Below are 27,884 nucleotides of genomic sequence, written 5' to 3'. Positions count from 1 at the left end.
ACATGGTTCTTGCAGATTTCCTGTTTTATTCTTCTGGGAGAGGCTTAGGAGATAATGTGGATGATAACACTCTTGTCATGCAAGTGTTCTTTTTTAGCCCACTTGTCTCTGTGCTTGGAGACACTGCAAATGCTGTGGAAATGCAGAGCTCTCATTATGCACTTGCTTAGAGGATTTTCTTTTCTTTTGTTTTTTTTAAGTTTGTGAAATACATTTTCAATGTGTAATAAAATAATTTGTTATCTTAGCCACTCTCCTGGCAAGGCCCCATTATTAGTCCCATCATTATTCTTGTGTTGATCCGGAGGCTGAAGTGGAGAGAGGCTGAATTCAACAGCATGTGAAATACTTGTCACTGAAACAATGTGGGCAAGTCACACAGTTTGAACATCACTTTAGAGAAGGTCTGGCCTACACACGCTACAGCTAAAGATATCTGAACATGCTGTTTCCTTAGGGTGTTTATAAAAATACATTTTAATAGTGGAATATAATTCTCTGAGACAGAAGATACTATTCTTGTGTATATACTAGTATATATAAATGTGTGTGTATGTATATATGTGTACACACACAGCGTACACAACACACACACACACACACACACACACACACACACACACACTATATGTAGTAGTCCAAAAGGACATTTGAAAAACCTGGCTACTATTTGCATCATTTTTGCAAACTATCTTGGTTATCTATGGCTGTGTAACACATTATCCCACCACTCTACTGCGTACAACACATATTTATGGTCTCGCATTTTCTGTGGATCTGGAGTCTGGCCATGGCTAGTTGGGTCCCCTGCTTCGGGGTCATACAAAGATAGAATCAAGGGGTTCACTGGGGCTGTGATCTCCGGGGAAGGCTCTTATGGGGATACTCAGTTCTAAATGTGTTCATATGGTTGCTGATAGGATTTTATCAACTTCCCTTGGTTCCTTGCCATATGGGGTTCTCACAACATGGCAGCAAGCAAGAAAGGGCAGGAGACTGCCCGCAAGGCAGAAGCCATAGTTCTTGTTACCTGATCGTAGGAGTGACATTCATTTCATTTTTTGTATTGTGTTCATTAGATGTAGCCTGCACTCAAGGGAAGGGGATTGAACAAGGCAGGCCTGGCTCACTAGGAGCAGCATCAGCGCTGCCTACGGTACTGACCTCAGCTGAATGGAATGCCAAGTCACCAATTCTTTATGGTACATATTGGGAATTAATGATAATTAGAAGTTGGTAAGAGGGGACGCCTGGGTGGCTCAGCAGTTGAGTGTCTGCCTTTGGCTCAGGGTGTGATCCTGGGGTCCTGAGATGAGTCCCACGTCGGGCTCCCTGCATGGAGCCTGCTTCTCCCTCTGCCTGTGTCTCTGCCTCTCTCTGTGTGTCTCTCATGAATAAATAAATGAAATCTTAAAAAAAAAAAAGTTGGTAAGGGTTGCACCCTCACAACCTTACTGCCAGCTTATAAAAAAGTTCTGCGACACAAACGGACATTTTGTTAACCATTTGTTTCTAAGTAGGCACAAAATAGTTTACCTGTTTTATAAATCTGATTAAGTCTCTGTCCTTTTGGATGTTCTGACCATGAACTGCTTAAACAGTTAGCCCACAGAGAGCAGAGCTGACACTATTCCCAAGGCAGGATTCAACTGTTTTAAGGATAGCATCAGGCAGCCAAATCTTCTGATGCAGTGGGTGGTCAGAGGACCATCTAGGCATGAACTTCGGTGCCATCCCTAAAGTTGGTTGGGGCTTGGTGGTAGACTCTTAGACCTTCATTGTGCAAGGACAGGTATATCTCGAAATTTGGGCTGATCCCTATATCTTAGGTTCCACTAATTCTATTGAGAGTCCATTTCTCACATTCACTAGGATGTCGCTAATATTATCAGTGAAAAGTCACAATTTTAACATTCCTTATTCCAGTTAACAAAGCCCCTGCTGTTTTCAATCATAAAGGTAACTGAAGTTTCTGGGGAGTGAATTTTCTGATTAAAATGCTCATAGCCCAACCCGAAAGGTGCATTGGGACACCCTACTGTCCCTGGTGTATGATGTGAACTAACACATGCACCATAATATTATAGTGTATGTGTGCTGCAGTACTTTGAAGCAAATTATAGATATCCTGGGGATCCCTGGGTGGCTCAGCGGTTTTGCGCCGCCTTTGGCCCAGGGCATGATCCTGGAGACCCGGGATCGAGTCCCGCATTGGGCTCCCTGCATGGAGCCTGCTTCTCCCTCTGCCTGTGTCTCTGCCTCTCTCTCTCTCTCTCTCTCTCTCTCTGTGTCTCTCATGAATGGATAAGTAAAATCTTTAAAAAAAATTATAGATATCCTGATGATCATGAACCAGACATCAGTTCCTGAACCTAGTATATTCTGCCTTTAGAAAGATTATGTTGTGCCCAAGATTGCAAATCCGAGAAACCACCAAGGAGCCGACACCGATGCAAGTACATGAGGGTTTATTTACAAGCTCGAGCTTGGGTCCAAGTATACTGCACACAGCAGAGCAGGGGCTAGGACCCTGAGGCTAAGAGGCGTAGCAGCTTTATAGGGGCCAGTGGCCAATGAGATTGTAACACACATAGAAAGTTGCACAGTCATGTCGGTCCACATGCAGGTGGCCAATTGAATCACAGTTTACCCTATAGTGACCATTTGAACTAGCCTATCACTCTGGTCAGAATTGGCGCAGTTTTGGCGGGCAAAAGGCGGGGTTACATTGTTATGAGCCGATTTCCGGTAAGGGTATGCTCAGCGGCTAGACTAGGGTGGGGCAGCGCCTTAAGCAATAAGCAGGTCATGTGAGGGTTATACATGAGATGGCGGGTGTAGCACAAAATGGAGTTAGTCCTGCTCTGCTTGTCCAGGGGTAGGGGATTTTTGTTAAATTTCCTGGGTCCCACAATTATTCAGTATGAAACGTGTTTAACATAAGGATTAAATGTGAAGCTTTAGAGAAGTGCTCTTTGGTTCATGATCTGGTTTTTTTTACTTCCTAGATGTCACATTTCACGTCCTGGACCCTCATTTTTCTCATCTCTAAAATGGAGTGATAGTGACCATACTTCATATGGTTATTTTAAAGATTAAATGAGGGCACGTATATGAAATATAGCTGGCACATAGAGAAACTTCAAGAATTATTAGTCTAATGGAAGTTCTCTGATAAGATAATTTTTATAATATGCTCTCTTAGGTACTTACCTGAACAAAAATTTCAGATTGTAGCAGTTTATGGTGCTTTAAATATGACTTTTTATGTTTTTTTAAGATCTGTTATTTTATTACTCAGTGTATCCACATTTAACATTTTGATTTAGTTCCTTCTGTGTGTCTTTGTGTATGTTGGCATATGTATGCCAACATACACAAAGACATACATGTACCTTTGGTAGTTTTTGAAAGACAAAGTTGGGATTATTCTGTTTATTTAGCCCATCTTTTTCATTTATGGACATATCATTAACATTTGCCTTGAAGACATGAGTTTTGATGCCTTCATAATAATTCTTTTGGCATAATTTCTTATTGTTGGTTTCTATTTTTTTTCACCATTATAGATAATGTTGTGGTAATTCCATGAGTATAAATACTTGTGTGTATTTCTCATCACTTCCTCAGTTAAAGAGTGTGCACATTTTTAAAACCTTTGATGCAAATGGCTAAATTTCCTTACAAAAGAATTTTACTAATTTGTAGCTTTCACTGCAGGCCTACCGGATATTTCTGGTTTTCTTGCTGTGTGACTTGAATGAAGGACCTAACCTCTTAGAACTTACATTTGTCATTAGGAAAGCAGCGTTCATTATTCTACCCCCATAGGATTATTGTGAAGAGGAAATGAAATTGCTAGCTCTCTAGTCTGCTGATTCCTCCTCTGAAGACACTGAAAGTTAATGCTTCTGTCATTAACTAGCTGTTTGACTTCAGTCCTCCCCCAAGCTAATGTGTTACCTCGGACTGGTTGTCTGAGCTGCTCAGTTCCCCTCATCTGTGAAATGAATGTCTAGTAGACACCCATGGTAGTCACAACCCTAAAATAGAGTGGACATTTCAAAACCCAATAATTCTGAGATGGAGACAGCAGATAAAACTGTCATTCAAAAGAATAAATAAAAGTCACAAGTATGACATAGGCACATCAGTATAATATTCTGCTGACTGTATGTTGGAAACTTGTATTTCCTTCTCGGTTATGTGAATCTTTTCAAGATTTTTTCCATTACTTGAACCATTTGAAAGAATTGATGAACTATGTTCTGTCCTTGGTTCCAGAGAGTTTATTTTACCTCTCAATTTACTTCTGTTGATAATACTTTTTAATCCTACTCTTGAGTACTCAAATAGGTTAATTTACACCGTATTTATTCATTAGATGCTGTGAGGATATTACCAGGAATTCTGATTTTTAACAACTTATTTCAAAATGATAATAGTAGTTAAATGATAATAGTAACTGCCCTCTTCTTACATATCTATCCCCTCCCCATCAGCTCAGCTTGTCTTGCTATTTCTAGAGTTTTAGTCCTGAGCAATGTAGCCTTTGTAGTGAAAACCACTCGGTGAAAATGAGTATTCTGTGAGTGATAACAGTCCTTTCCCTGAGGTTAAGTCAATGCCTTTACCTCAACCATGAGATTTAGGAATCCAGAATCCCTGATGGCTCATTGGAATTCAACAGGGTTGTGATAGACTGCTCAGTGGTAAAACTTTGGGGAATCCCTGAAATGGGCCAGCTGCAACTGTGGGGCATTGCCTTCTGTAAAATTAGATGAACCTGAGAAGTTAGGCTTTAGCTGAAATGGCAGAAGGTGGTTTCTTTTCTTTTCTTTTCTTTTCTTTTTTTTTTTTTTTAGAGATTTTATTTATTTATTCACGAGAAACACAGAGAAAGAGAGGCAGAGACACAGGCAGAGGGAGAAGCAGGCTCCATGCAGGGAGCCTGACGTGGGACTCAATCCTGGGTCTCCAGGATCACGCCCTGGGCTGAAGGCGGTGCTAAACTGCTGAGCTACCTGGGCTGCCCCAGAAGGTGGTTTCTTGACCCCGAGATGCGTCACTGGTGTTATTTGCGTAGTGATCAGGAATCATGTCTCCGCACATCATCTAAAGCAGGGGCCAAGATTCAGGAAATCTGGGTGGTGACCCTGCTTTGGCTGCTCTCAGTGGCCACATTGCTTGGACTGACTGCTCTGAACTTCAGTATCATTTTTTATAAATTGGGGATTGGACTAGACTAGGAGGGTTGTTTTCAATTCTGACATGTTATGGGGTTTTTTTTTGGAGCTGCCCCTCCTTTCCCTCAGTGTGTAAATACCAAGACTTAATTTTTATTTTTTTCTGATAGTCTTTAAGCCAGCATAAAAATTCAGGAGTTTAAGCTAAATCGGGGTCTAGCAACATCAGAGATGATTCATATAACAGGTAGATAGATAGTCAAGGGTTGAGGTGGTAGCCGTAAAATATTTTAAAATAATAGACATGCTTTCAAAAAACACTAGTTAGCAAGGGAGTGGATGGTAAACATGTGGTAGGGGTGTTGCAATTTCATTTTATAGTCCTGTTCAGGCGAACTAAATAAACTGTGTATTACAAAGATTTATAGGTGTTGTAGGGGTCTTTGAGGTATTGGTGACTGATAATAGATAGGTTGGCTTATTTTTAATCCATGCCTTCTGAAAACTCAGACTGTTCTGGAAATTTGGAGAAAATCAGATACTATATCAATATTAACTATAATCTATTGAGTGTTTACCTTGAGCCAAGCACTGCACTATTTTATGAGCAGTGAGTTCTCCTCGTGACTCCGCGTGAGAGAGTTCTCCCAGTGACTCTCCACCTCCCTCCCTGGTTTACAGATGAGGGAGTGGAGGCACAGAGGTTACTTGCCCAGGGTCATCAGCTGCAGGTGGCAGACCTAGAATTCCAGGTGTTGACTTCAGAGCCCATCCTCTTAACTGAGGTACTCTTTGACTCCCTGACTTGCAGGACAGAATCCTTTCCCCCTAAAAGCTTGGGTGAGGCGACAGGACAGCAGGGGGTATGACCTTGAAGTCAGATGACCTTGAAGTCAATACTTGTCAGAACATGGAGAAAATGTCGTTGTCTCCCTAACACTGTGATGCTTGCTTTCCTGATGCTCCTTTACTCTCACACCGACCCAGGAATCTTTGGGGATTTGGGAGCCATGTTCTCTCCACTGTTCTCGATAGAATTTCCGACCAAACCTATTGCTTTTTTGAGCTCGCATTCCCACTCAGTTGCGCTAAATTCAAAAACAAAGACAATGAGAAAAATAGGTATTTGTGGCCACCATAAATCTTCACATACCTCATAAAAACCTAAGGCAGACACAGAATTGAAAACTGAAACAGCTCTGGCCAGGTGGCATTGAAATACTGGGAAAATTGGGGCTGTGTCTGCAGATTGTGTGGATTAAGTGCATTTGAGGCACAAATCTTTTGTGGATCTAATCTATTGTAGGACTGGACTTGAATTCAGCAGGGTTCTTTGTGCTAAATTAAGATTTTTAGTTTGACCAACAAGGCCAGGAAAATGTCATTGAGGCTTCTCAGATCACGAATTAATACAGAATTCTGGGTCGAGCAACTTGAATTGCAAAGGTAATTTAATTCCTTAAAGGTACATCCAATAGTTAAACTCGGTTGTGAGCTTAAGCCCTGCAGCATACTAATTAAATGCTCTCTGAGTTCTCTGAGGTGTCCAGCTGTTTCCCTTGATCATTCTTCCTCCTCTGTCGGTGGGGATTTCTTTTTCTGTCTCCCCACTCTGTGGGAGAATTTCATCTCTTGCTGAATGACGGTGGTGCCCACCCTTTGTGGGACTTGTGGTACCAGGCAAAGCCCCAGCAGGAGGAGGGGAGAAGGCTGGAGTATCTGCCTGGTAAGGAAGAAAGAAGCCTGTGGCTTATGAACCCAGGTTTGTTAGGATGATATTTCTTTGTCACCTTCCATTTCTTTGGAATCCTACTTGCTGCCTGGGATTTGACCCCTTTCTCCCTCCCTTTCTTCTTCCCTTCCTTGAGAGAGAAGGGGGAGGGAGAGGCAGAATGGGAACGAGAGAGAGAATCGTAAGCAGGCTCTGGGCTCAGTGCCGAGCCCAACACAAGGGTTGATCTCACTACCCTGAGAGGCAAAATCAAGACGCAGGCGCTTAACCTACTGAGTCACCCAGGTGCCTCTTGACCCATTGTTTGTTGTCTAGCTTTCTTCCTTAGATTCTAGCTAAACTATTTTTCTCTGAATTTGCTTAGTAAAGGAAAATGGTGGGCTTTTGAGAGTTAATTTATTCCTTTCAAATTGTCACCAGTTTAAGAAGAATTTAAAGGCTATTAATTAAAAATGTTCTCAATCAGTGGTCTCTGGTGGGGATGTAGCTTTGTTACTTTATAAGATACTAAACTTTTTTAAAGCTTACTGGTTTTTCTATTCCCTTTTCTTCTTGATATGTTCTAGTATTTCATAATTTAAAAAATGGCTGCACTCCTCCCCAAAAGACACTTTCAATCTGTAATCAAACAAAAAAATATTAAGGTTTTATTTAAAATGTTTTTGAATATGTGCTGCCTGCACATAAATGTTTTAAATTATATATTTTCAGCAGAGCCATATATGTTCTTTTGCCCTAGCTCTCTTTGAAAACTAGCAGAATGCCCCGTGCTGATCAGCTATGTGACCTTGAGTAAGCCACTTAATTTTCTGAGTTTCATTTTCCTTGTCTGTAAAGTGAGGATAATACTGGAACCTACTACATTAGGTTACTTGTAAGAGGTAAATGAGTTACATTCATGAAATGCTCAGGATAGGACTTGGCACACTGCAAATAATTAGTTATTATTTAAAAAGAAAAGTGCAAGGAAGTTATAAGCAAAAGTTAGTTTTCCTATTAAGGCTGCAGATGTTTAGTGGTTATGATAAGTCTGGCTTTGGAGTCACTGGAACCTGAATTTAATTCTCAGGGCCCATTCTCATAGGGTGTGTACAGATCGAGCCTCTGGGTGAAATGCCAATGTTAGTACCTACCTTCGGAACAGGAGAATAAAAGGGAATAGTATAAAGAAGTGCTTAAAATATCTTGGCACATGTTAAATACTCTAGAAATAACTCTCTTGCCACTCACTATAGCTCAAATTGGCATGTTCTTTTCAGTCTTTTATATGCAGATTTAAAAAAGTCATAATTACAGTATAAGTACAATTTCATGTCTTGCTCTTTTCAAGAAATATTATAGCACAAATGCCTACCACAGCAACTATAGAAACCGCTAAGCCAACATTTTAATGACTACATATATTTCATTAAGTTGTTCTATAATAATTGATTTCCCTGTTTCTTGAGGATTGAGCACTGAAGTTATATCCAGGTGTCCCATTGGAATCGAGACCAAGTGAAACATCTTTATATGTAGACTCTTTTATATTTTGTATCATTACCTTAGAAACGATTCCCTGAGGATGTCTGGGTGGCTCAGTGGTTGATGCTTTCAGCTCAGGTCGTGATCCTGGAGTCCTGGGATCAAGTCCCACATCAGGCTCCCTGCATGGAGCCTGCTTCTCCCTCTGCCTGTGTCTCTGCCTCTCTCTCTCTCTCTGTCTCTCATGAATAAATAAATAAAATCTAAAGAACCCCCCCCCCCCAAAAAAAAAAAAAAACAATTCCCTGAAGTGACTGTTGCCATGATTCTGTGTGTTCCCGAGTGAACAGAAGGCATCAGTGTGGGTTCACTGCTTTAGCTTTAGTACCTAGCACATAGCCAGTGCTCAGTAAATATCTACTGAATTAGTGAACAGATGTGCGTATTGTTGTATGATTTTCTGAAACTGCTAAAACTTTGTGTCTATCCTTTTTTTTTTTTAAGATTTTTATCTTATTTATTAGAGCAAGCACAATCTGGCAGGGAGGGGCTGGGAGAGAGAAGGAGAAGCAGAGACGTGGGACTCAATCCTACAACCCTGGGATCATGACCTGAGCCAGAGGCAGATGCTTAACTGACTGAGCCACCCAGGTGTCCCTGTTTTTGTCCTATTTTATTTTTAAAATAGCCTTAAAAGCAGCCAAACTTTTTAGCCTCTGGGGTAATAAGAAAGGTAGTAATAGGTCATCTTTATTGAGCACTTGTGCCCCAGGCATCATATTCAGGACCTTATGTGCCTTACACCTCCTTCAATTTGCTGAACACTGCTCTGTAGTAAGTACTGTTATGACCATTTTTATAGATGAGGAGACAGAAGGGTAAGTCGACTGGCCCAAAATCCCAGAAGTGGTGAGCGGTAAACCCATATTCCCATGAGGCAGTCAGACCCTTAGTCTCTGTACTTGATGAACTAGACTCCATATCCCTCCTAATTCACTCTCGAGCAGCTCGCCCCTTTCCACTTGAGCCAGTCTAACAAATGATTTCCCAGGGAACCTGAATTTCTTGGCCAAATTCCAAACAGTGTGAATCAGGTGTGCCTGAGTCTAGAGGGTTTTGCTTCAGTCTCAGAATGAGAGAGCCAGCATCGTTTACAAGTGCTTGTTACTTAAAAGGAGTCCCACCTTTGCAGTTCACCAAGTGAGGGATGTATGAATGTATTTTTTTTTTATAAACCTTAGCTTTTTTTATCCAAGGGAAGAATTTTATTACAGTGTTAAACATTCAAGGCAGCTGGTAGATTTAGAACATCACCCATGTGGGAGTTATTAATTCATGAAGGAATATCTGGGACCAAACAATAGAAAGGATAAGATCCTAGGGATTAACCAATAATGCTTTCATTTAGTTAGCAATTGAAATAGAGCAATTTTTGAAGAGTATCAACTGTGTTATTACAACCATTTCTTCACTCTCTCTTTCCCTTTATCAGTCTATTATTTGATAATAATGGGGGATAATGGGGATAATGGCTGGGGATTTTCAAGAATATTTGCATCTGTGAGCACTACGTGGTACTTTTTCTCCCCTTTGCAAATAATTGACTCTTCAAAACAGCAGGTAGTTTATCTTTAGAATGTTATTTGCATCTAGTGATTTTATGATGTAGTTCTTTTTTGTAGCTTTTGTTCTGAGTGTTCGTGTTAATTTGTCACATTAAATGCTTGAAATTTTTTATTTTTTATTTTTTTATTTATTTTTATTTTTAATTTATTTTTTATTGGTGTTCAATTTACTAACATACAGAATAACACCCAGTGCCCGTCACCCATTCACTCCCACCCCCCGCCCTCCTCCCCTTCTACCACCCCTAGTTCGTTTCCCAGAGTTAGCAGTCTTTACGTTCTGTCTCCCTTTCTGATATTTCCCACACATTTCTTCTCCCTTCGCTTATATTCCCTTTCACTATTATTTATATTCCCCAAATGAATGAGAACATATAATGTTTGTCCTTCTCCGACTGGCTTACTTCACTCAGCATAAAAAGGCGTCACTTCGTTAACTTGGTGTGGCCTTCATGGTTCTGTCATCACACTGGTGATGTGAAGGATGGGGAGTGAGGGTGAGCCCTCATATTTCTGTAACTAATGTTTGTTACAGCCCCCCGACTCAAAGCTGTGACCTTATGTCTCATTCATCCTTGCCAGGTTGTATCCCCAAGAAATGATGAAAAGCTTTTTGTGGGAAGTAACTGCCTCACTAGTTGGCATTCGGTAAAACCAAGGAATTCCAATTGGCAGATACCATGTCGAACTAGAAATGTTTCCTGTGCACACGCCTGTCCTCCAGCTGCTTCCTAGTTCACGAGAGGGCTTCACTTGGTGTCAACAGAAGACGAAGGGCATTTGGAGGTGTGATGAGGTGCTTTTATCCTTTGAGCAGTTTCAGGAATTGCATGTGATCTTGTCTCCCCTAAATATATAAAATGGAAATTATCCAGCTGTAGCTGGAAATAACTTTGGGATGGCAGGAAGGACTGTGCCTAAGGCAACATGTCATTTGTTGGTGATTTGAGAAGAGAACCCTGCAACTCTCCCTTTTTAAGGTGGGAGTGTATTGTGAGCTCGGTCATGAAAACCTGGGTATGAATCTGGATTCTACCCTTATGTAGCCAGGTGCCGTTGGTCAAGTTTCTGAGCCTCTCTGAGTCTCATTTTCTTCTTGTCACTGAAGTACATTGAATGTGAGGATTAAATGAGACCAGGTCTATAATGTGCTTGGCATAGCCTAGTAGGGCAGTAGCCAGCCTGCTTTCTTCCTTCCTTCCTTCCTTCCTTCCTTCCTTCCTTCCTTCCTTCCTTCCTTCCTTCCTTCCTATTTAAATCCACTTAATTAAAATGTCATCTATTATTGGTTTCAGAGGCAGAGGTTATTGATTCATCAGTCTTATATAACACCCAGTGCTCAGGGTGCCTGGGTGGCTCAGTGGTTGAGCATCTGCCTTCAGCTCAGGGCGTGATCCTGGGGTCCCAGGATCGAGTCCCACATCGAACTCCTTACGGGGTGCCTGCTTCCCCTCTGTGTCTCTGTGTCTCTCATGAATAAATAAATAAAATCTTTAAAAAAACAAACATCCAGTGCTCATCATATCACATGCCCTCCTTAATGCCCGACACCCAGTTACCCCATCCCTCTACTCCGCCCTGTCTAGCAACCCTCGGTTTATTTCCTGTGGTTAGGAATCTCTTATGGTTTGTCTCCCTCTCTGATTTCATCTTGTTTTACTTTTTCCTCTCCCCTCCTATGATCCTCTGTTTTGTTTCTTATATTCCACATATGAGTGAAATCATAATAGTCTTTCTCTGATTGAGTTATTTCACTTAGCATAATACTCTCTAGTTCCATCCACATTATTGCAAATGGTAATATTTCTTTTTTGATGGCTGAGTAATATTTCATTGTGTATGTATATATATGTTATACACATACATACCACATCATCTTTATCCGTTCATCTGTCGATGGACATCTAGGCTCTTTACACAGTTTGGGCCATCGCCTTTCTATATACAGTTCTTTCCTGTGACTTGGATTCTAGTTCTTTTCCTTTTGCTGAAGATTCTTTGACCTGGAGAAGGCTGGTTTACCATGCTGGGCCCAGTGTCATCGAATAGAAATTTTGGTAACTCTTAGAAGAGTGAAGATGAAGTAGAATGTGCTTGGTGAGGTCTGATCCAGGCATGAGGTGAGCCCTCGCTGACATTTCCTCTGGGTCACTGACCATCCACTGGACTGGGGGTACCTGGCTCCTAGTCACAGTTGGGTCCACAAAGAAATCAGTAGCTGCTTTTCAAAAGGCCCCAGGGTGAATGGGCGGGAATGCCTGACAAAAGTGTCGTGTGTCTATAGCTTTATATGTTGCCTCAGTGACTCTTCCCAGCAGTCCTGCAAGGGAGAATGTGTGCTTTCTTCTTCCTACACATTGTACAGGCCCAGAAACAAACTCATTGAGGAAAACACTCATTGTGGTAAGAGTTGGAGAAAATCAGGTTTAAATTCCTGGATGGTCACGTACTCTCTCTGTGACCTGAGCAAGTTACTTTTCTCCTTGAGGCCCAGTTTCCTTACCTGGAAATGGGGAGAGTGAACTTGTCTTACCTCGGGGGACTGTTGAGAGGATTAATTGAGGTCATGTAGCTCAAGCCCATTATCCTCAATGTTGGTGAGATTTGATGTAATGGGTTTTTGACTAAAATATGGCTTTGGAAAATTATATTTTCTTCAAAGAATACATGAGATTTGAAGATGTGTAGGCTGGCCTCACATGTAAAGAAAATTGTTGATGTGGATATGGGTGAAGAAAAGGGGAGAGATCAAAGATGAAAGAATTTTGGCATACTAGATTCATTGATTCTGTTAGAGACAACAAGTATGCTGGCAATCATTTTTTCTTTCAGAACAGGGAAGAAACAAGGCGAAATTATGACTGAGCTTAAATTTGATAAAAATGCCAATAAAAGGAATTGATAGGAACTTTGTGGTGTTTTAGTTTGTTAAGAGGAAGAGTTGGTGCTGGACTCTGTAGTGTGCCAGGCACTCAGGCAGTGTTGCCTTAGTGTTGGGAAGACTGTCTTATAATGAGTGACAGATGGAGTAGGGGTAGAAAGCCTCCCATCAATGGAGATTTTTTTTCTTTTTTTAAGATTTTATTTATTCATGAGAGACACAGGGAGGCACAGACATAGGCAGAGGGAGAAGCAGGCTTCCTACAGGCTTCCTGATGTGGGATTCGATCCCAGGACACCGGATCACAACCTGAGCTAAAGGCAGACTCACAACCACTGAGCCACCCAGGTGTCCCTCAATGGAAGTTTCTAAGCAGGTTACAGAAGATCATTTGTCAGAAATGTCATGGATGGCACTAGGTAGGAGGCTGGTCTCTTGAACAATTAGTAGTGAAAAAGCCATAATCTACATGAAGTCTAAGGGAGGAAAAATAAAATTACATATAGGTCATTTAAAAAAAAACCTGAAAATGAAAATAGACCTAATGGGGTTTCATTGGAATGTTGGGGAAGGAACTTCATAAAATAGGAAAACACCAATGCCTAAGTGCCTTTTAGTTACTAGAATATTCATGCCAGGTCAGAATTTATTTGAGAACTGGCAGTATGGAGATGATTTGGTAATCTTTCATCCTGATACTTGATCCTGGGACACCTCTCTTAAGTCAGAGGGCCCCCTTCCCTTCACTTCTTTGTAGAGTTTCTCTCTGGACTAGACATTTTAATGTCCTTTCCCATTTTTAGATTTTATCATTTGGGAATGTATTCTTTTCCATTACTAATTGTGAGATTAAATATTCTCTTTAAGGAGAGAAGGAGTTTTATAAAGGGAAACACGGACATCTGAATTATTATATCAGTTAATGTTCTCCAGTTATACCTAAAGATTTTGGGTTACTTATCAAAATAAAAATGAATCTTATTCAAGAGTTTATTAGGTACTATGGGAAAATTACATTGAAGTCATACATTCTATCAGATATTCCTACTTGAAAAACATTGTGTTTAAAATAATTTGTAGAGGTGATTAAATATTGATTCCAATATTAAGAATCATGCCATTTAATCTGGGAGCACAGGCTTTTTGAACATAGTAAATAGGGAAGGGAAGAACAAGCTCCTGCTGTGTACCCAACATTATAAAAGACATTTTCTTTTTTCAAGACATTTTCACATATGCAGTCTCATTTATGCCTTCAGCCCCCCCTATGCTGAAACATCACGAATCCTGGACTCCCAATCCTGATTGTTTTGGGTCAAATCACAACTCTTTCCTTTATTGTGGATTTTGGTCTGGATGCTTAATTTTTCTGAACCTTAGATCTCCTCTAAAGAGAAAGACAGAGAGAGAGAGAGAGAGAATAATCCCCTAAAGCAGATAGAATAAACTAAGCCAATTGTAAGTAGGGCACTAAGCACAGTGCTTGGCATGCAGTATGTGCCAATAATTTTGATTATTATTGTGTGGTGTTATCTCAGTTTTATGGATGAGGAAGTCCTAAATGTAAAAGAATTAACCTACATTAGATTAAAAGATGCTTTATTGGGCAAAAGATATCTTCCTGAAGAAGCTTTGAGGAGTATTTCTCTTACGTTTTGATGAGAAAACTGGATGCAGATTCCTCCCTTTTTCCCACAGATAAAGTGCACTGGCCACATGTTTCTCCCATCTCCTGGAACTTTTTTCCTATCGGGGAGAGGGGATGGCTGACAGTCCAAAATGTTTTAAAAAGCATGATAATTTTTTATAGTGATGAATGCTATAAAGACAGTAGGACCAAGCTGTATCATCCAGGCTGTCTAGGGCAGTCAGGAATCCTTGAGGAGGTGCTGGGTGAGTGGACATTTCAGTATCGCAAGGAGGTAGCCAGTTGGATGTTCCTGCTGGAGGGAACAGTGAATGAAAGGGGAAGGGAACTGAGCATGTTGCATGAATGGAGAGCAGGCCTGTGGATCTGCAGGACAATGAGCTGCGTAGGAAAGCCCTGGAGCCATAATGATGAGTGTGCATTTATACTAAGAGCAATGGGACACCCTAGGAGGGTTGAAGCAGGAAGAGACATACTCTTATCTTTCCTTTTATTCATACTGTTAGGATTCTACACAGAGTAAATGAAAAGATTTGAAGAAAGTTTTATGTAAACCAACTGAATGAAAAAAAAAATAGAAAAAGAAGTGAGGTATAAACTTGATGGAAATGTTTTTATCAAAGGGTGAATGGTTTCATAATGTGAACTTCAGCATTTGACATTATTGTACTTTCTAAACTCTTGACTAATCCAGATTCTTCGGGACCCATTTTAAGTCCAGCCTTTGCTGGCAAATTCTTTTCACATCATTCTTTCCCACTTTTTTTTTTTTTTTAAACTTTCATTCTTTATTCTTTCCTTGTTTTGTTCTTTCATCTCCCGTGGCAGCCCTTGTTATCCTGGCCTTTTCCATTGCACTTTGAAGAATACTAACTACTGGACAGAAAGCTGCGGTAATGCTAAAATTCAGACTCATCAGCCTGGCATTCGAAAGTGATCAGTTTATCAGTCTTGTAATCCATCAACGTCAAGTACCTTTTGTGTGCCAGAGTCTGCACCCATCTTTATCATTGTGATAATTAGGTGAACAGTTCTTGTTTAGTTAAGAGCGCCCCATAGACTCGTCTTTTGAGAACTGCTTTAGAACTTTGCCATTTTTATAAAGTCTAATATCTCTCTCTTTGGGACCTCCTCGGTGAATCAGGGCTTCTTAAGAAGGCATCGGTTGGAGAACAAAATAAATATACTGTTTGGATCTTGCCACCTTTAGTTCCAATTTGTTTCAGCTCCACTTCAAACAAGCTTTTTTGTTTCCCAAAATAATCAGCTATTTCTCAGAGACTCAGGGTGGGGGCTATGTGAAGTGTTTTGAATCTTTGAGACTCTGGGACATCTTTGTGGGGATGTGCTTGGCCAGCAGTGTTGGTATTAGGGAAATGAGACTGTGAGAGGGCTCACTTATCTGTACATTGGCAAATAGAGAAAGATAGCCTTGTAATAGAAAAAAATCTCAGAGGGGAAAGGAATAATAAAATCAAGCTGGTTTATGGTTTGTCAGCCCAAAAAGCTTTTAAGCCATATCTATAAAGGTGGATTCACTTAATGTTTGCTCTGCATTTCGGGCATCATTGTGTGATAAGTGGTGTAAATTTAGCCTCTTTAAGCCTGATCTCCTAGGGGTTGAGTTTTAAGCATTGGAACTTTATTTGAAAGGACTCTATCGATTGGGCTTTTACTTGGTCCCTCCATACTAAAGAGAGGTACTAAATAATGGTTTGGCCTCCCTGTTAGGATTTTTTTTTTCTCCTAAATTCACTTTATAGGTTTCTCTCTCTCTCTCTCTCTCTCTGCCCCCATTCCCCATCTTCTATTTCTAACTGTTCTCCTTAAAAAGACTAAAGTGGTATGGGGTGGGGGGGAGGGAAAGAAAAATCAACTGTCACATTGTGAACATAATTGATTCAATAAATAACGTCTTTCAATTCCCAAGGCAAACCTCAAAGTCTTCACTTATGTCAATTAGTGTTCAGCTGGGTAAGTGGTGGCATTCTTAATTTAGACAGATGGGGAGAGTTTGGCAGTGCTCACTTCCTAAGGAGGGAGTGTGCTTTCCTGGTTATAAAGACATACCACCGGATTTAGGGGCCCACTCTGCAAAAAGAAGGTTGCAATGGAATTAACGCAGCCGTTTTTATTCTTCCTGAAAATAGAAGGAAGGCGTTTGATTGTTGTTCAGGGTTTTGTTGAAACAAACAAATGGAAATAAGGGGGATGAAAACGACTGACTGGATTGTGAGCTCCATGAGGGCACAGGCTTTGTCTTGTTTGTTCACCATTTAATCTCCAGTGCACACAGGAGGTGCGTAATATTTGTTGAGTGGATCTCTTGATGATGGAATGAGAGCAGAAATGAGCATAGTCAGACCTTAGATTAAGAATTAGGTTAAATCTCATTGCATTGGTTGTTTCATCCCCACCTGCCTCCTTACCTAATTCTTTGCAAGGCAGGTAGCTCGAAGTAGGAGTACAGTGTGTACTGTATCTTCCAAAATCATGAGGGAGGACTATTCCATGCAGTCTCAGACTGGTAGAGCTAGAGGGGATCTTGGAGGTGGTGTCAGGCTGCCATTTACAAATTCTAGTAAATGAACCAGTTGTGCTTCAGAACCACATGAGGTATATTATAAATCTACAGGTTACAGACCCCAGCCCCAGAAATTCTGATGGTGTGGGTCTCAGTAAGGCTTGGGAATCCGCTTTGTGCTCCCATGGGTTCCCCTTCCAGTTTCGCATGCAGCTGCCCTATCCCTTTGGCCTTGCTGTTCCCTGAGCTCTCCAGGCTCAGTTATTCCTTGGTAAAAAGGAACTCAGCTTAAGTACCCCCACAGTGGGACTGGCCGTGCTATGACCAGAAGCTGGGTCTCTCCTGACTCTGACAGCAGTGCTCCTGGGCTTAGTGTTTGCTGCTTAGTTCACCCCTGCTCTGCGCTTCTCAGCCTTCTGTTGGGATCCTTTAATTGATACTCCTTCTAGCAGGACAGTGGCAGTGTTGGTGGCGATGGCTCGCCACAATCTGAAGCAGCATCTGAAACCTCAAGGAAATGTCACATTTTGTTCGGTGTCCTTTGGCACCAAGTATATTTTAAAGTCTTTCCTAGAGGCTCACCCCCTTGCTGTGGCACAGAATAAACCCCTTATAGGAAGCCCTGGTCTTTCTCTTGTAGCTCCTTCAGTGTTTTCCAGACCTGCCAGATCATAGGAATCACCTGGGTGCTTGGGTGCAGAACCCTGGGGCCTGCTTGAGTCCTATTAAGTCAATGTCTTCCTGTGAGGGGTCTAGGGACCTGTGTTTTAAGTTCCCTTAGATCATTACTGTTCCCTGTAAACTGCTCTCCAGTCTCTGCGAACAGTGTCTCCCATTCCCCCTAGATCCAACTCTGATTTCCTTAAAACTCCAGTTCATAATTACATCATCATCCTCTTCCCATGTGGAGGCTTATCCTCTGGTCTGCAGAACTTGTTCTTGAAGGAGGCAAAGAGGGCATATCTGCTTCCCTCTAACCTCCAGGCAGATTTTGGCAAGGTGGGTGTGTGGGCAGGGGGAATGTGCAGTCGTGAGTGAGCCTGCAGCAGGGTCAGGGGGACCCTCTGATGCCAGAATAGAATGGCTCTCTGTTCTCTCTCTGTGCTATTACTCAACAGATGCAGGATTTTGGTAAAGTTGCTTAAACCTCTTGGAGTTACTGTTTCCTCCCCCTCATGTAGAATGGGAGTAAGAATAGTACTTGTTCAGGGGCTTGTATGTATTCCTAGGCTGGCTCTTGGGACACAGACTTAGAGACGGAGGTCCCTGCCAACTCTTCTCTCGTGAGGGAGTGGGGGAAACAGGGTCAGGCAGGAGGGGACTGAACTGTAGTAATGTTGCTGTGCAGGTCTCCGTCGATCCCGGGGGGATGCCTAGACATGGGGTGCCCTTCACAGTTGTCTGGAGTTGAGGGAAGGGGACTGGGCCTTTAGATTCTTATATCCACGGGTTCTTGGATGTGGGCCACCCCTGGAGAGGGGACATGACCTCAGGTAAGGCAGACCCTTTTGGCTGAGAGTGGCTGTGTGCTATTGGGAGTGTATAGTGCTGGCCGGCGGGGAAGGGGTGCCCAGCTGCTGGAGGGCTCTCCGTGGTACACTCTGCACCCACTGCCCAGGACCATGTTCATGAAAACGTAAGCAGCCTGTGTGATGCATTTGTTAAGTGGTCAATGAATACTAATTATCACCATTATTATTCTAGCCCTGGCGATGCCACTTAGTAGGTGGGCCACTTGCAAGAAGTGACTTAATTTCTCTTGGACTGTTTTCTTATGTTTAAAATGGAGATTCTAAACACTCCTGTGCTCACTTCCCTTGACAAATTCTGAGCACATGTAGAAAAAAATGTGAAATTGGTGAGAAAAATACTATAAAATGTAAGGTAGGACCACGAGCTTACTTTCCTGAAATGAGTTTAGGGCCATGACTTGGATTCCTTGAAGGGAAAGAGTTGTGATAAATGGAAAAGTGCTTGTCCAGGAAGTATGGCATTTTGACTTTTCTTTCTTCTCTCTCTAGGGAATTAGAATAATGGAGATGCTGCTGAAGGAACAGTGTGGTGCCCCCTTAGCCGAATAAAGAATCATCAGTGAGTACCAAAAACAAAATCAGAATTATTTACTCCAGCCATGTTTTCATGCTTTTAAGCCCTGTGTCACGCATCAGCCTCCCTGGGCTATTCATGCTGTACATCTCCCAGTTACGGACAGAGGATACTGTCTCACAGGTCTTTTGTTTTCTGTTCAGTGCCTTCATTTACCTAGTTCTTTGATTTTCAGAGCAGTTTGCTACCACGTGCTGGGTTGCAACTGCATCCAAATTATTTAAACTGCTCAGCACAATCCAGCATGATTGCGACCCTCGAGGTGTCACACATTGGTAGACCATGGTTCAGGATTAACTGAAGCTGAATTTTATTGTTCTGGGAACAATGAAAGGAGGGGTTTATAAACTGTATTTGAAGCAGGAAGAGAAACAAGAAAGGAGCATGCTTTGGCCAGTGAAATAAATATATTTTATTAGTTGTATATACTTCCACTGGTTGGGAGTGGCTGCCTGAGATGCTACTGAGAAGAATTCTGACATTTTGCGCATAGTATTGGGTTCTGGGTAAAGGTGCCCAGAGTGATTAGCAAAGTTTGCTGTATGCAGAGGATGGTAGAAAGACCGCTCTCATGCTGGGGCACATGGCACCTCTAGTTGAGGACAAATGCTAGAGGGTTCACAGATAGCAGGGGGTTTTTAGAATTACTTAAATTTTTTTTCCTTAAGTTTTCATTGTCTACATGAAGGAGAAGGGTCTCCATAGTGGAGAGGACAGAACAAAGTTATTTAAGAGCGAACCAAAGCTTAAACAAGTGTAATGGATTTGCACCTTACTAGATTTTTGGACTTGGATTTTTAGCATGTGAGAGAAGAGAAGGTAAGACCTTTGAGTAAGGCAAACATTTTTTGTCTTGGGTAAATTCATCATTACCTAAAATTTCCTTATGTTGGCTTAGAACTATAGTACACAGGGTATTGTATTACCAACCTTGGACTCTCTTTGTGATATACAATAAAGTTTGAGAACAATTAACCAAAGGAGAAGCAAAATGAACATTTATGTACAAGTTCTTTGGCACTGAACGCGTGTTAGCCAGGCCCGTGAATAGATTTATTCATAACCGGGGAGGCTAAGATAATTTCATTTAGCACCAGCACGGCACATGGCAGGTGCTCAAAAATGTTGAAATGGAATCTAAATATGGTGTGTTTGTTCCTACATCCACTCTGTTCTTTGAAAAAAAAATTTGAGGCATTTTTGTGAGGTTCACCGAGTACCTCTAGAGCTCACACACTTGAGTGTGGATCGCATCTCACTCCTAAGGGTGAGGTCTATCGTCAGCTCCATGTTAAATGAGAGAATGTGAGGGGACTCTATTTACAAGTATACACTGGTTTTCAAACTTGAGATTAATGTTTTGGAACGCCCTTGAATATCACAATCATCTGAAGGATGTGTTAAACATAGATTGGTGGGGCCCACTCTCAGAGTTTGAGTCAATAGGTCTGGGGTGCCGTCCAAGGACTTGTGTTTCTAACAGGCTCCCCGGTGATGCTGCTGCTGCTGCTGGTCTGGGGCCCGCACTTTGAGAACAATTGCTTCAAGTGAGGTCAGGTCTCTGAGTAAAGACAGATTAAATATAAGGGCACCGAGGAAGCTAGTAGCTGGGGCTTCCAGATTGTTGTCATGTATTTTGTTGCTTTTAGATTAATCAGAGGAATGATTTTCTTGTGTGGTTTTTCCCTGATTTTAGCATCTCACCCACTTCATATTTAACTTTTTTTTTCTCTGCTTAAATGATGACATACTCCACACTGGAGGAAAGACAACTGAAAATAATGAGAGGACACTCACACCAACTTGTAGTTTTGATTTTAAGTGAAATGAGGAAATTAAACCTTGCCTGTTGTCATAAATTACCCACATGTTCTTGTTTTTTTGTTTGTTTTGTTTTGACTAAGCCGTGAACTAAGGCTTTGTATTGTTCCTAAAAGCAACTTACTCTCCTCTTTCAGGCGAAGTGGTTGAGGTCTGGATACTACCAGTTTAGTGTGGGACAGTTGTATTCAGGTCATTTAATGCAATAGAGTTTTTGAAGGATTTGCATAATTCAAGCTCTCTTAATTCATGACTCGGAGGGGTGCACATGGAGAGGAAGGGATATATACTCTTACCTCATGAATGCAGTTACTGCAAATTAGAGCCCGTTGCCAAGGCTTGAAGCTGTTTTTCAGTATCCACTTTATTGAAGTATTATTTATGTACAATTCATCTGATCAATTTTAAATGTACAGTTTGGTGAGTTTTGACAATTACTTAGAATTATGGAAGCATTGCAAAAAATGATCTAGAACATTTTAAGGCTTTTATGTTACGGCCATGTTTTTGCCAGCTTATTGTTTCCCTTTTTTTTCTTGACTATTACAAAGTTTTGGCAAGCTTGAAATGTACCTGTTTTAATGGAACTTCTTTTCTCAAACTTGGCTCTACAGAAAATGGAAGAATGGTTGAGTGTAGGGTAGCTATTGTTTTTATGAGCAATAAAATGTCACATTAAAAGCGGGGGGTGGGCATCAGGACTAAGGTTGTAGAGGAAGGGTCAGTCATTTACTGCCCTCAGGCCAAATCCAACCTGCTCTCTACTTTTGTAAATAAAGTTTTATTGGAACACAGCTGTGTTGCTGGCTTTGTCATGGGTACAACACCAGAGTGAATAGCTGTGACAAAGAGCTCACCTCCTGCAAGGCTTAAAATATTTACTGTCTGGTCCTTAAAGAAAGGATTGCCTTTTAAGAAAAAGCTTTCTGTCCTGTGGTTTCAGTCATGTCCCTCCTAAGTTATGATCAAGGAGCCTTGTGGTGGTTGTTTAGCCCTTTCCATATAGCATTTGACCTCTTACCTGTATTCCAAAGTTAATAGTGTGACAGTTTATCTTCTTTGCATTAGCTGTAACCTCACCACTCAGATGATTTTAAGGCATAAAAAAGCATTGAAATTATCACAATGAAGTTAAAATAGCAACAGTGATGATTACAGTTGCTTATGAAGTTCAGTGCCTGTGCATACATCCTGTACAGCAGATAAAGTATCATGTGATGTGGTAATCTAGGTGCTGTTTACAGTGGACTCAGTTTGCCAGTTGGGGAATTTGGCAGTTCTTAATTAAAAAAACATTCTGTGGGATTTGGATGAATGTGCATAGGGAGACCTTACGTACTATTTTTATATCATACCACATTTCAAATTTGCATAACTTAAATTCACGTGGAACATGACCACTTCCATGCCCAGACCTCAAGATGCTCCCCAGAATGCTTTGGCCTGTGTATCTATGTGGGCATTTGAAAATTAGAAAGCTTAGAAGGTGATTTTGTCATGAGTCAAAATGGAGGTGCATAAATCTCACTAACCAATATGCTTGTGCTGTTGCTTCTGACACATCCATCTGATAGATTTTTGATTTCCTGTCATTTTTGAATAAAACAAATAGCCCTGACATCTGTTTGCTCTTGCCGTTGGCAGTTGGGAGGCTGGGCTTGGTGCGGTTTGATAACATAGCAGAGTCTTTTCACACTGGAATGATTAAGCCCTCAGTTTTAGCTATATCTTAACTCCCCTTTGAACCAGCTCCTCTGGGTCACTGGACTTAATAAAATAAGGTGATAGCTTCGTTCGAAGATCATTAGGAGGCTGAAATGCAGTTTCTTTAAGAATTATCCATAGTGATAGAATTCAAGTCATTTTTAAGAGTTGCTTTGGAAAAGAGGGAAATAAGTATTGATTGGCGAGACATGTTTATTAGGTGATAAAGCCTGTTTGCTTTCTCTTGCAGGGGAATTGTGTTGTGCTACTTCTGTTCAAGAATCACTTCATGGCCATAACACATTGCTGATGCAGTTTTCCAAATGCAAGATTAAGGATACAGTGTTGGCAGCTTAAAGAAGAGGAGACCTTTCTGCCAGGACATGACACAATATACTCTCCTAGGAGCCTGCCTCAGAGAGTGGCACTCTGGGACATGAGACCTTCTAGATAGATTTTTATGGTACAGTGTCTTTATGATTTGCAAATAAAGGAAAAAACCCCTAGAAGGTGACGTCTCCCCTTCTTCAGGATGTCCTGCTGCCTGCCTGGTGATGGTGTCAGGGAAGCCAAGGACAGGCTAGAGGCCTGGCGAGTGGCACTTGTGCCCGTATGTTATCAGCATCTTTGCTCATGGGATTCATGAGAAGATCGTGGGACAGATGGAGTTGAACCTGATACCTGATGCATAGGTGGCCTAAAACAGAATGTACCAGGCCTGTTTTGAAGACAAGCCAGATTTAGAGTAATGTCTGATTCTCAGAAATTGGGTGCATTTGCTGTCTACCCATAAGCACTACCTAAGGGCTATCAGTATATTTGATGACCTTTCAGCTGTGTGATTTGGTCTTCTGAAGAGTACGCGTGGGGAGTGGGGAGACAGGGTGTAGCTTTGGCATAGCGAGATGTGGAGCAGATCATTAGCCTCTCTGTGTTTCATTGGCAAGTGGGGAGAACTGGGCACAGAGGTCTCTGTCTCATCATGATTAAACAAAGAGGGGAGTTTAGTGCAAAGAGCACAGGTTTGGGGTAGCCTCGGTGGCCCAGCGGTTTAACGCCGCCTTCAGCCTGGGGTGTGATCCTGGAGACCCGGGATCGAGTCCCACGTTGGGCTCCCTGCATGGAGCCTGCTTCTCCCTCTGCCTGTGTCTCTGCCTCTCTCTCTCTCTGTCTCTCATGAATAAATAAATAAAATCTTAAAAAAAAAACAAAAACACAGGTTTGGGAATTTGACAGACCTGTGTTTGAGTGCAGTGGTCTCCACCCACTAGTTCACTGACCCATCATGTATGTAATTTTCAGTCTTTTTGAAGCTCCTTCTTTGTAACTGTGCAGCGGGCTTAGAGAATTAACTTTGTGAGATTGTTGGACCGATTGGAGATCACTGTGTATCAAGTGCCTAGTATGCCACCTGTTGCAGAGTGGAAGTCTCATAAACAGAAGGCATTATTATGTGAAACCATTTTGAAAATGTGCTTTTCAGATGTAATGTAAAGTAGTATTACTGTTTGAAAATTAGGTGACAGTAGTTTGCATTTCCCATGATTGGAAGCCAAAATATAAATGCACACTACCTAACAGAAAGCTTGAAGAGAGGCAATAATTTGGGGTTTATCTGCTTAAGATAAAAATTGGGCCATTACTGCAAAGTCTTGGGGAAATTGTTCTTTTTTTTAATATTTGAAAATTTTTCCACTTAGCACAGTGATGAATTTCAAAGCAATTTTATTTTTTCATACAAGCCTGCCAGTGTGTGCTGCTTCTTACTGTGTTTGAGCTGCTTGTGCTGCTTGAGTTTTGTCCTTTAGGAGGACTTCATTTTCTTAGTGTTTCATCCTTGAGGTATATTGGAGGGAAAAGGAATGGTAGAAACCAGAACACGCTTTGACTTCCTTTTCCAGTTTGTAAACGGTATTTGGTAGGCTTTTGGAATGGTAGCCCATTTCACAAAATAACAGGTGATGTAAATTATCTCAGAGGTGAGAGGTTAGAAATCCGTATTTGGAGGCTGACATTGGAATAAACTTAATGCTTCATACTCAACAACATGCATCCTCTCCAGGTGGGAGTTCTCAGCCCTGGGTGTTCTTTAGAACCTCCAGGGAGCTCTATACACTGCCTGCTGCTGACCTGGTCACATCCCAGAGCAGTACAGTGGAATCTCTGGGGTAGAACCCGGTGTCCAGATTTTTTAAAGCTCCCTAGGTGGTTCCAATAGGCAGCTAGGGATGAGGGCATTATAGTGAATTCTAGATGATTTTCAGACATTATCTGATTTCTTTCTTAACACTTCTGAAGCAGGAAAGGAGCTTTGTAGCAATAACTTTTGTGAGAACTAGAAAGAGTGAAGCACAGAGAAGATGAATTTTTGCCTTAAGTGCCTGAAGCCGGGGTGGCCAGTGCCAATGGCTTTGGGCATCTGGCAGGTGACCTGATGAGTAATGCAGGCAGGTGGCCGCTTGCTGGGGAGACTGTGGGGGCACACACCTGTGTCGCTGCTGCCCGACCCCCCACCCCCTATCCCCCGCCATGCCATGTGGCTGGCACTCTTTAGTTATTTGAATTTCCAGTTTGATAAGAAAAGACAGCTTTTTTAAATAAAAGAATTCTCCCAATTTTTACAAGTTGACAATAATTCAGAATTTTATAAAACATTGTGCTGGCCAAACCAAGCATGTTTGCCAGTAGCTTCCAGCCTCTGCCTCAAGAGTTGGTAAGGCTCAGCCTAAATATCCCAGCCCATTTTTAATAGATTTGCTTATCCCTGTTCTGGACGTAAACTGCATTCTGCCTCTTATGCAAGACTGTTCTGAGATGTATTTTCTTCCCATTCCCAAGAAATCCTCTGGTCACTCAGTATTTTTCCTTTTACCACTCTGCAGGCACCCATTGCGTTGAGCTTCACATATATGGCTTAGGAATCTTCTGCTCTTTTTGAAGTTAATTAGAGCTTGTTAGAGTTTATTTTTATTATAGGTCAGAATCCTTTTCCTGTGATAAGACTAATTAGAAATATCAAAACCAGGAGTTTTGCCTTACTGAGCATATTAGGAACAAAGGTGGGAAGGGGTTAATTCACAGGCCCTGCCAGTTGCCTCCTGACTTTTTATTTATTTTTTTTAAAGTAGCCTCCACACCTAGTGTGGAACCCAGTGTGAGGCTTGAACTCACAACCCTGAGATCAAGACCTGAGCGGAGGTCAGGAATCAGATGCCTAACTAACTGAGCCACCCAGCACCCCGGAGCCCACACTTCAAGGTGATGATTTTGTAGAGTGATTTCCATACTTCTACTTATACGAGGAATCGCTCGGGGAAGTGTGCTCAACTGTAGACTCCCAGGTCCTCCCCCAGAGATGATGATTCATGAAACTTCATTTGGGACTCGGGGGTCTGTTTTTAAAGCAAATTTATCAGGAGAGTCAGTCGTGCTGTTCCACAGACCATATTTTAAGAAACACTGATTTCGGGGGCAGCGTTTTTGCCTGCTGTGTCTCCTATCGTGTTAAAAGGTTTTGCAGTCATTTGAGCCCACTGATGAACACAATTGACCACTCAGGACACACTATAAAGTTCTTAATGGAGAGATAAGCTGACTGAGGCTATCCCTGTGTGATTGAGGTGCTTTTACGAGGGGCTTTTGTGGTTTCAATCGTAGGTGGGTTAAAAAAGGTGCTGTATTCTTTGTATATAAATTGCTTTTTGTATTTTATAAGCAGTATATGTGTGGTAATATCCCATTTGTCAGACATTGTAGGGGATATGGTGCAGACAAGTCAGGATTGTTCTTTTAAGTTACACAACTTTTTTGCTTTAATGTAACTCTTCGTACACATTTTCCTGCTTTTGCAGAACCTACTAAGAGTAATGGGAAAATTTTAAGGTCATCCTTTATGTTTTTCATTCTTATAGGCACTCTTTGGGTTTCTTAAAGTCCCTCCACCGAATGGCTCTGCTGAGTTGTGCAGTGGTTCTTGTGGTGTTTCTTTTCTCTCACCGGTACCTGTTGTTGTTTCTCTCTACCATGACTCTCACCTGCCTCAAGGAAACTTCGTCTCACTCTGTCTGGGGTTGAGAAATCATGGCCCTGCCCTGTATGTCTCAAGTAACAAAAAGCCGGATCTGAGTGAGGCTTTGAGGGACTTTTCTGAGAACAGTAAAATGAACGAAGGTTGCTGCGTTGACTTGGTGATGTTATTTTACTATTTTCCTATCACTTCCTGATTTCTCAGCCACACTTGTTGAATCTTTGACCTCAAGGTAAGTGAGATATTGCTACAAATGATGTCTTTTGAATTAGAAGCCGTTGTCTCCCCCAATTGTGCTCATGTTTTTATATGTATAGTTGTATAATATGAAACGTAAGTAAATTAAATTCAAACGAACATTTCTCAGGCCACATTTTTGTGCACGGTAAAGTATTTTTTATTGCAGTGTTATTGTGATTTGGATCTATAGATTAGTTGTATAGCTGTAAAATTCAAGCCTGTCGACATTCTGAAATAAAGGTGTTATGACTAATAGTTATGCCTGAATTTTAGTTTCTTGGGGGTATCACATCACTCAGCAGAGCTTGGGTTTATCATTGGTAGTGATGATCCTAGTCCTTTGCAAGAGCCCCAGATGCAGGTGTTATACCAACCACATGATGTTAGCTCCCTGCTTCACCCAAGGTGAGCCGTTAAACTTTCTCCCAGAAATAAACAGAGGCTCCTCTTACTGGGTGATCAGAGTGGCCATGTGCTAATGGAGCAAAGGTCCAGGGTCGGCCGAGAGAGAAGAAACGAAGCACAGCACAGAACAGCAATGTGAAGTCATGTGATCCTCCAGAGGGAGGGAGACACAGCAGCTGCTTGTTGAGTTGTGAGGCTCAGTTCTGCCTTCTGTACTTTGTTTCTGTGAGATTTCCATGAGATCTTTTCATTTACTCTTCACTTGGATGAATTTGGCTTTATGTGTCTTGTTTCCAAAATGCCTTGTCCAAGCCCCATCGATGCCTTTCTTTTATTAGAGCCCAGGTGCCTTTAGGGGTATGGCCTCAGTTCAGCCAGCATTTATGGAGTACCTATTGTGTTCAAGAAAAAGGCATACTTTATCTTCTGTTTTGACTTGACCCAAGGGTTTCTAGAAGGCTTGGGGTAACATTATACGGACAGATGGCAGCAGTAGTCACCAGTTGATCGTAAGACCAAAT

General features: G+C 41.6%; 1 protein-coding gene across 6 annotated transcripts in view; it reads left to right on the top strand.

The window, feature by feature from the left end:
• PRELID2 (PRELI domain containing 2) overlaps positions 1 to 27,213 on the top strand; it is a 67,901-nt gene extending 40,688 nt beyond the window's left edge. For all 6 annotated transcript variants that reach the window (XM_025447302.3, XM_025447304.3, XM_025447309.3 and 3 more), the window contains 2 exons: positions 19,082 to 19,151; positions 22,942 to 27,213. In XM_025447302.3, the coding sequence (XP_025303087.1) occupies positions 19,082 to 19,141 (60 nt within the window). In that variant the 3' untranslated portion in view covers positions 19,142 to 19,151; positions 22,942 to 27,213. The remainder of the gene's footprint in view (positions 1 to 19,081; positions 19,152 to 22,941) is intronic.
• Positions 27,214 to 27,884: the final 671 nt, after the last annotated feature.

Source organism: Canis lupus, chromosome 2 (genome assembly GCF_003254725.2).
Source record: "Canis lupus dingo isolate Sandy chromosome 2, ASM325472v2, whole genome shotgun sequence".
In the NCBI taxonomy this organism is placed as follows: domain Eukaryota; kingdom Metazoa; phylum Chordata; class Mammalia; order Carnivora; family Canidae; genus Canis; species Canis lupus.
Note: the sequence above shows the minus strand (reverse complement) of the source record. Positions and strands in the feature narration are given on the sequence as shown.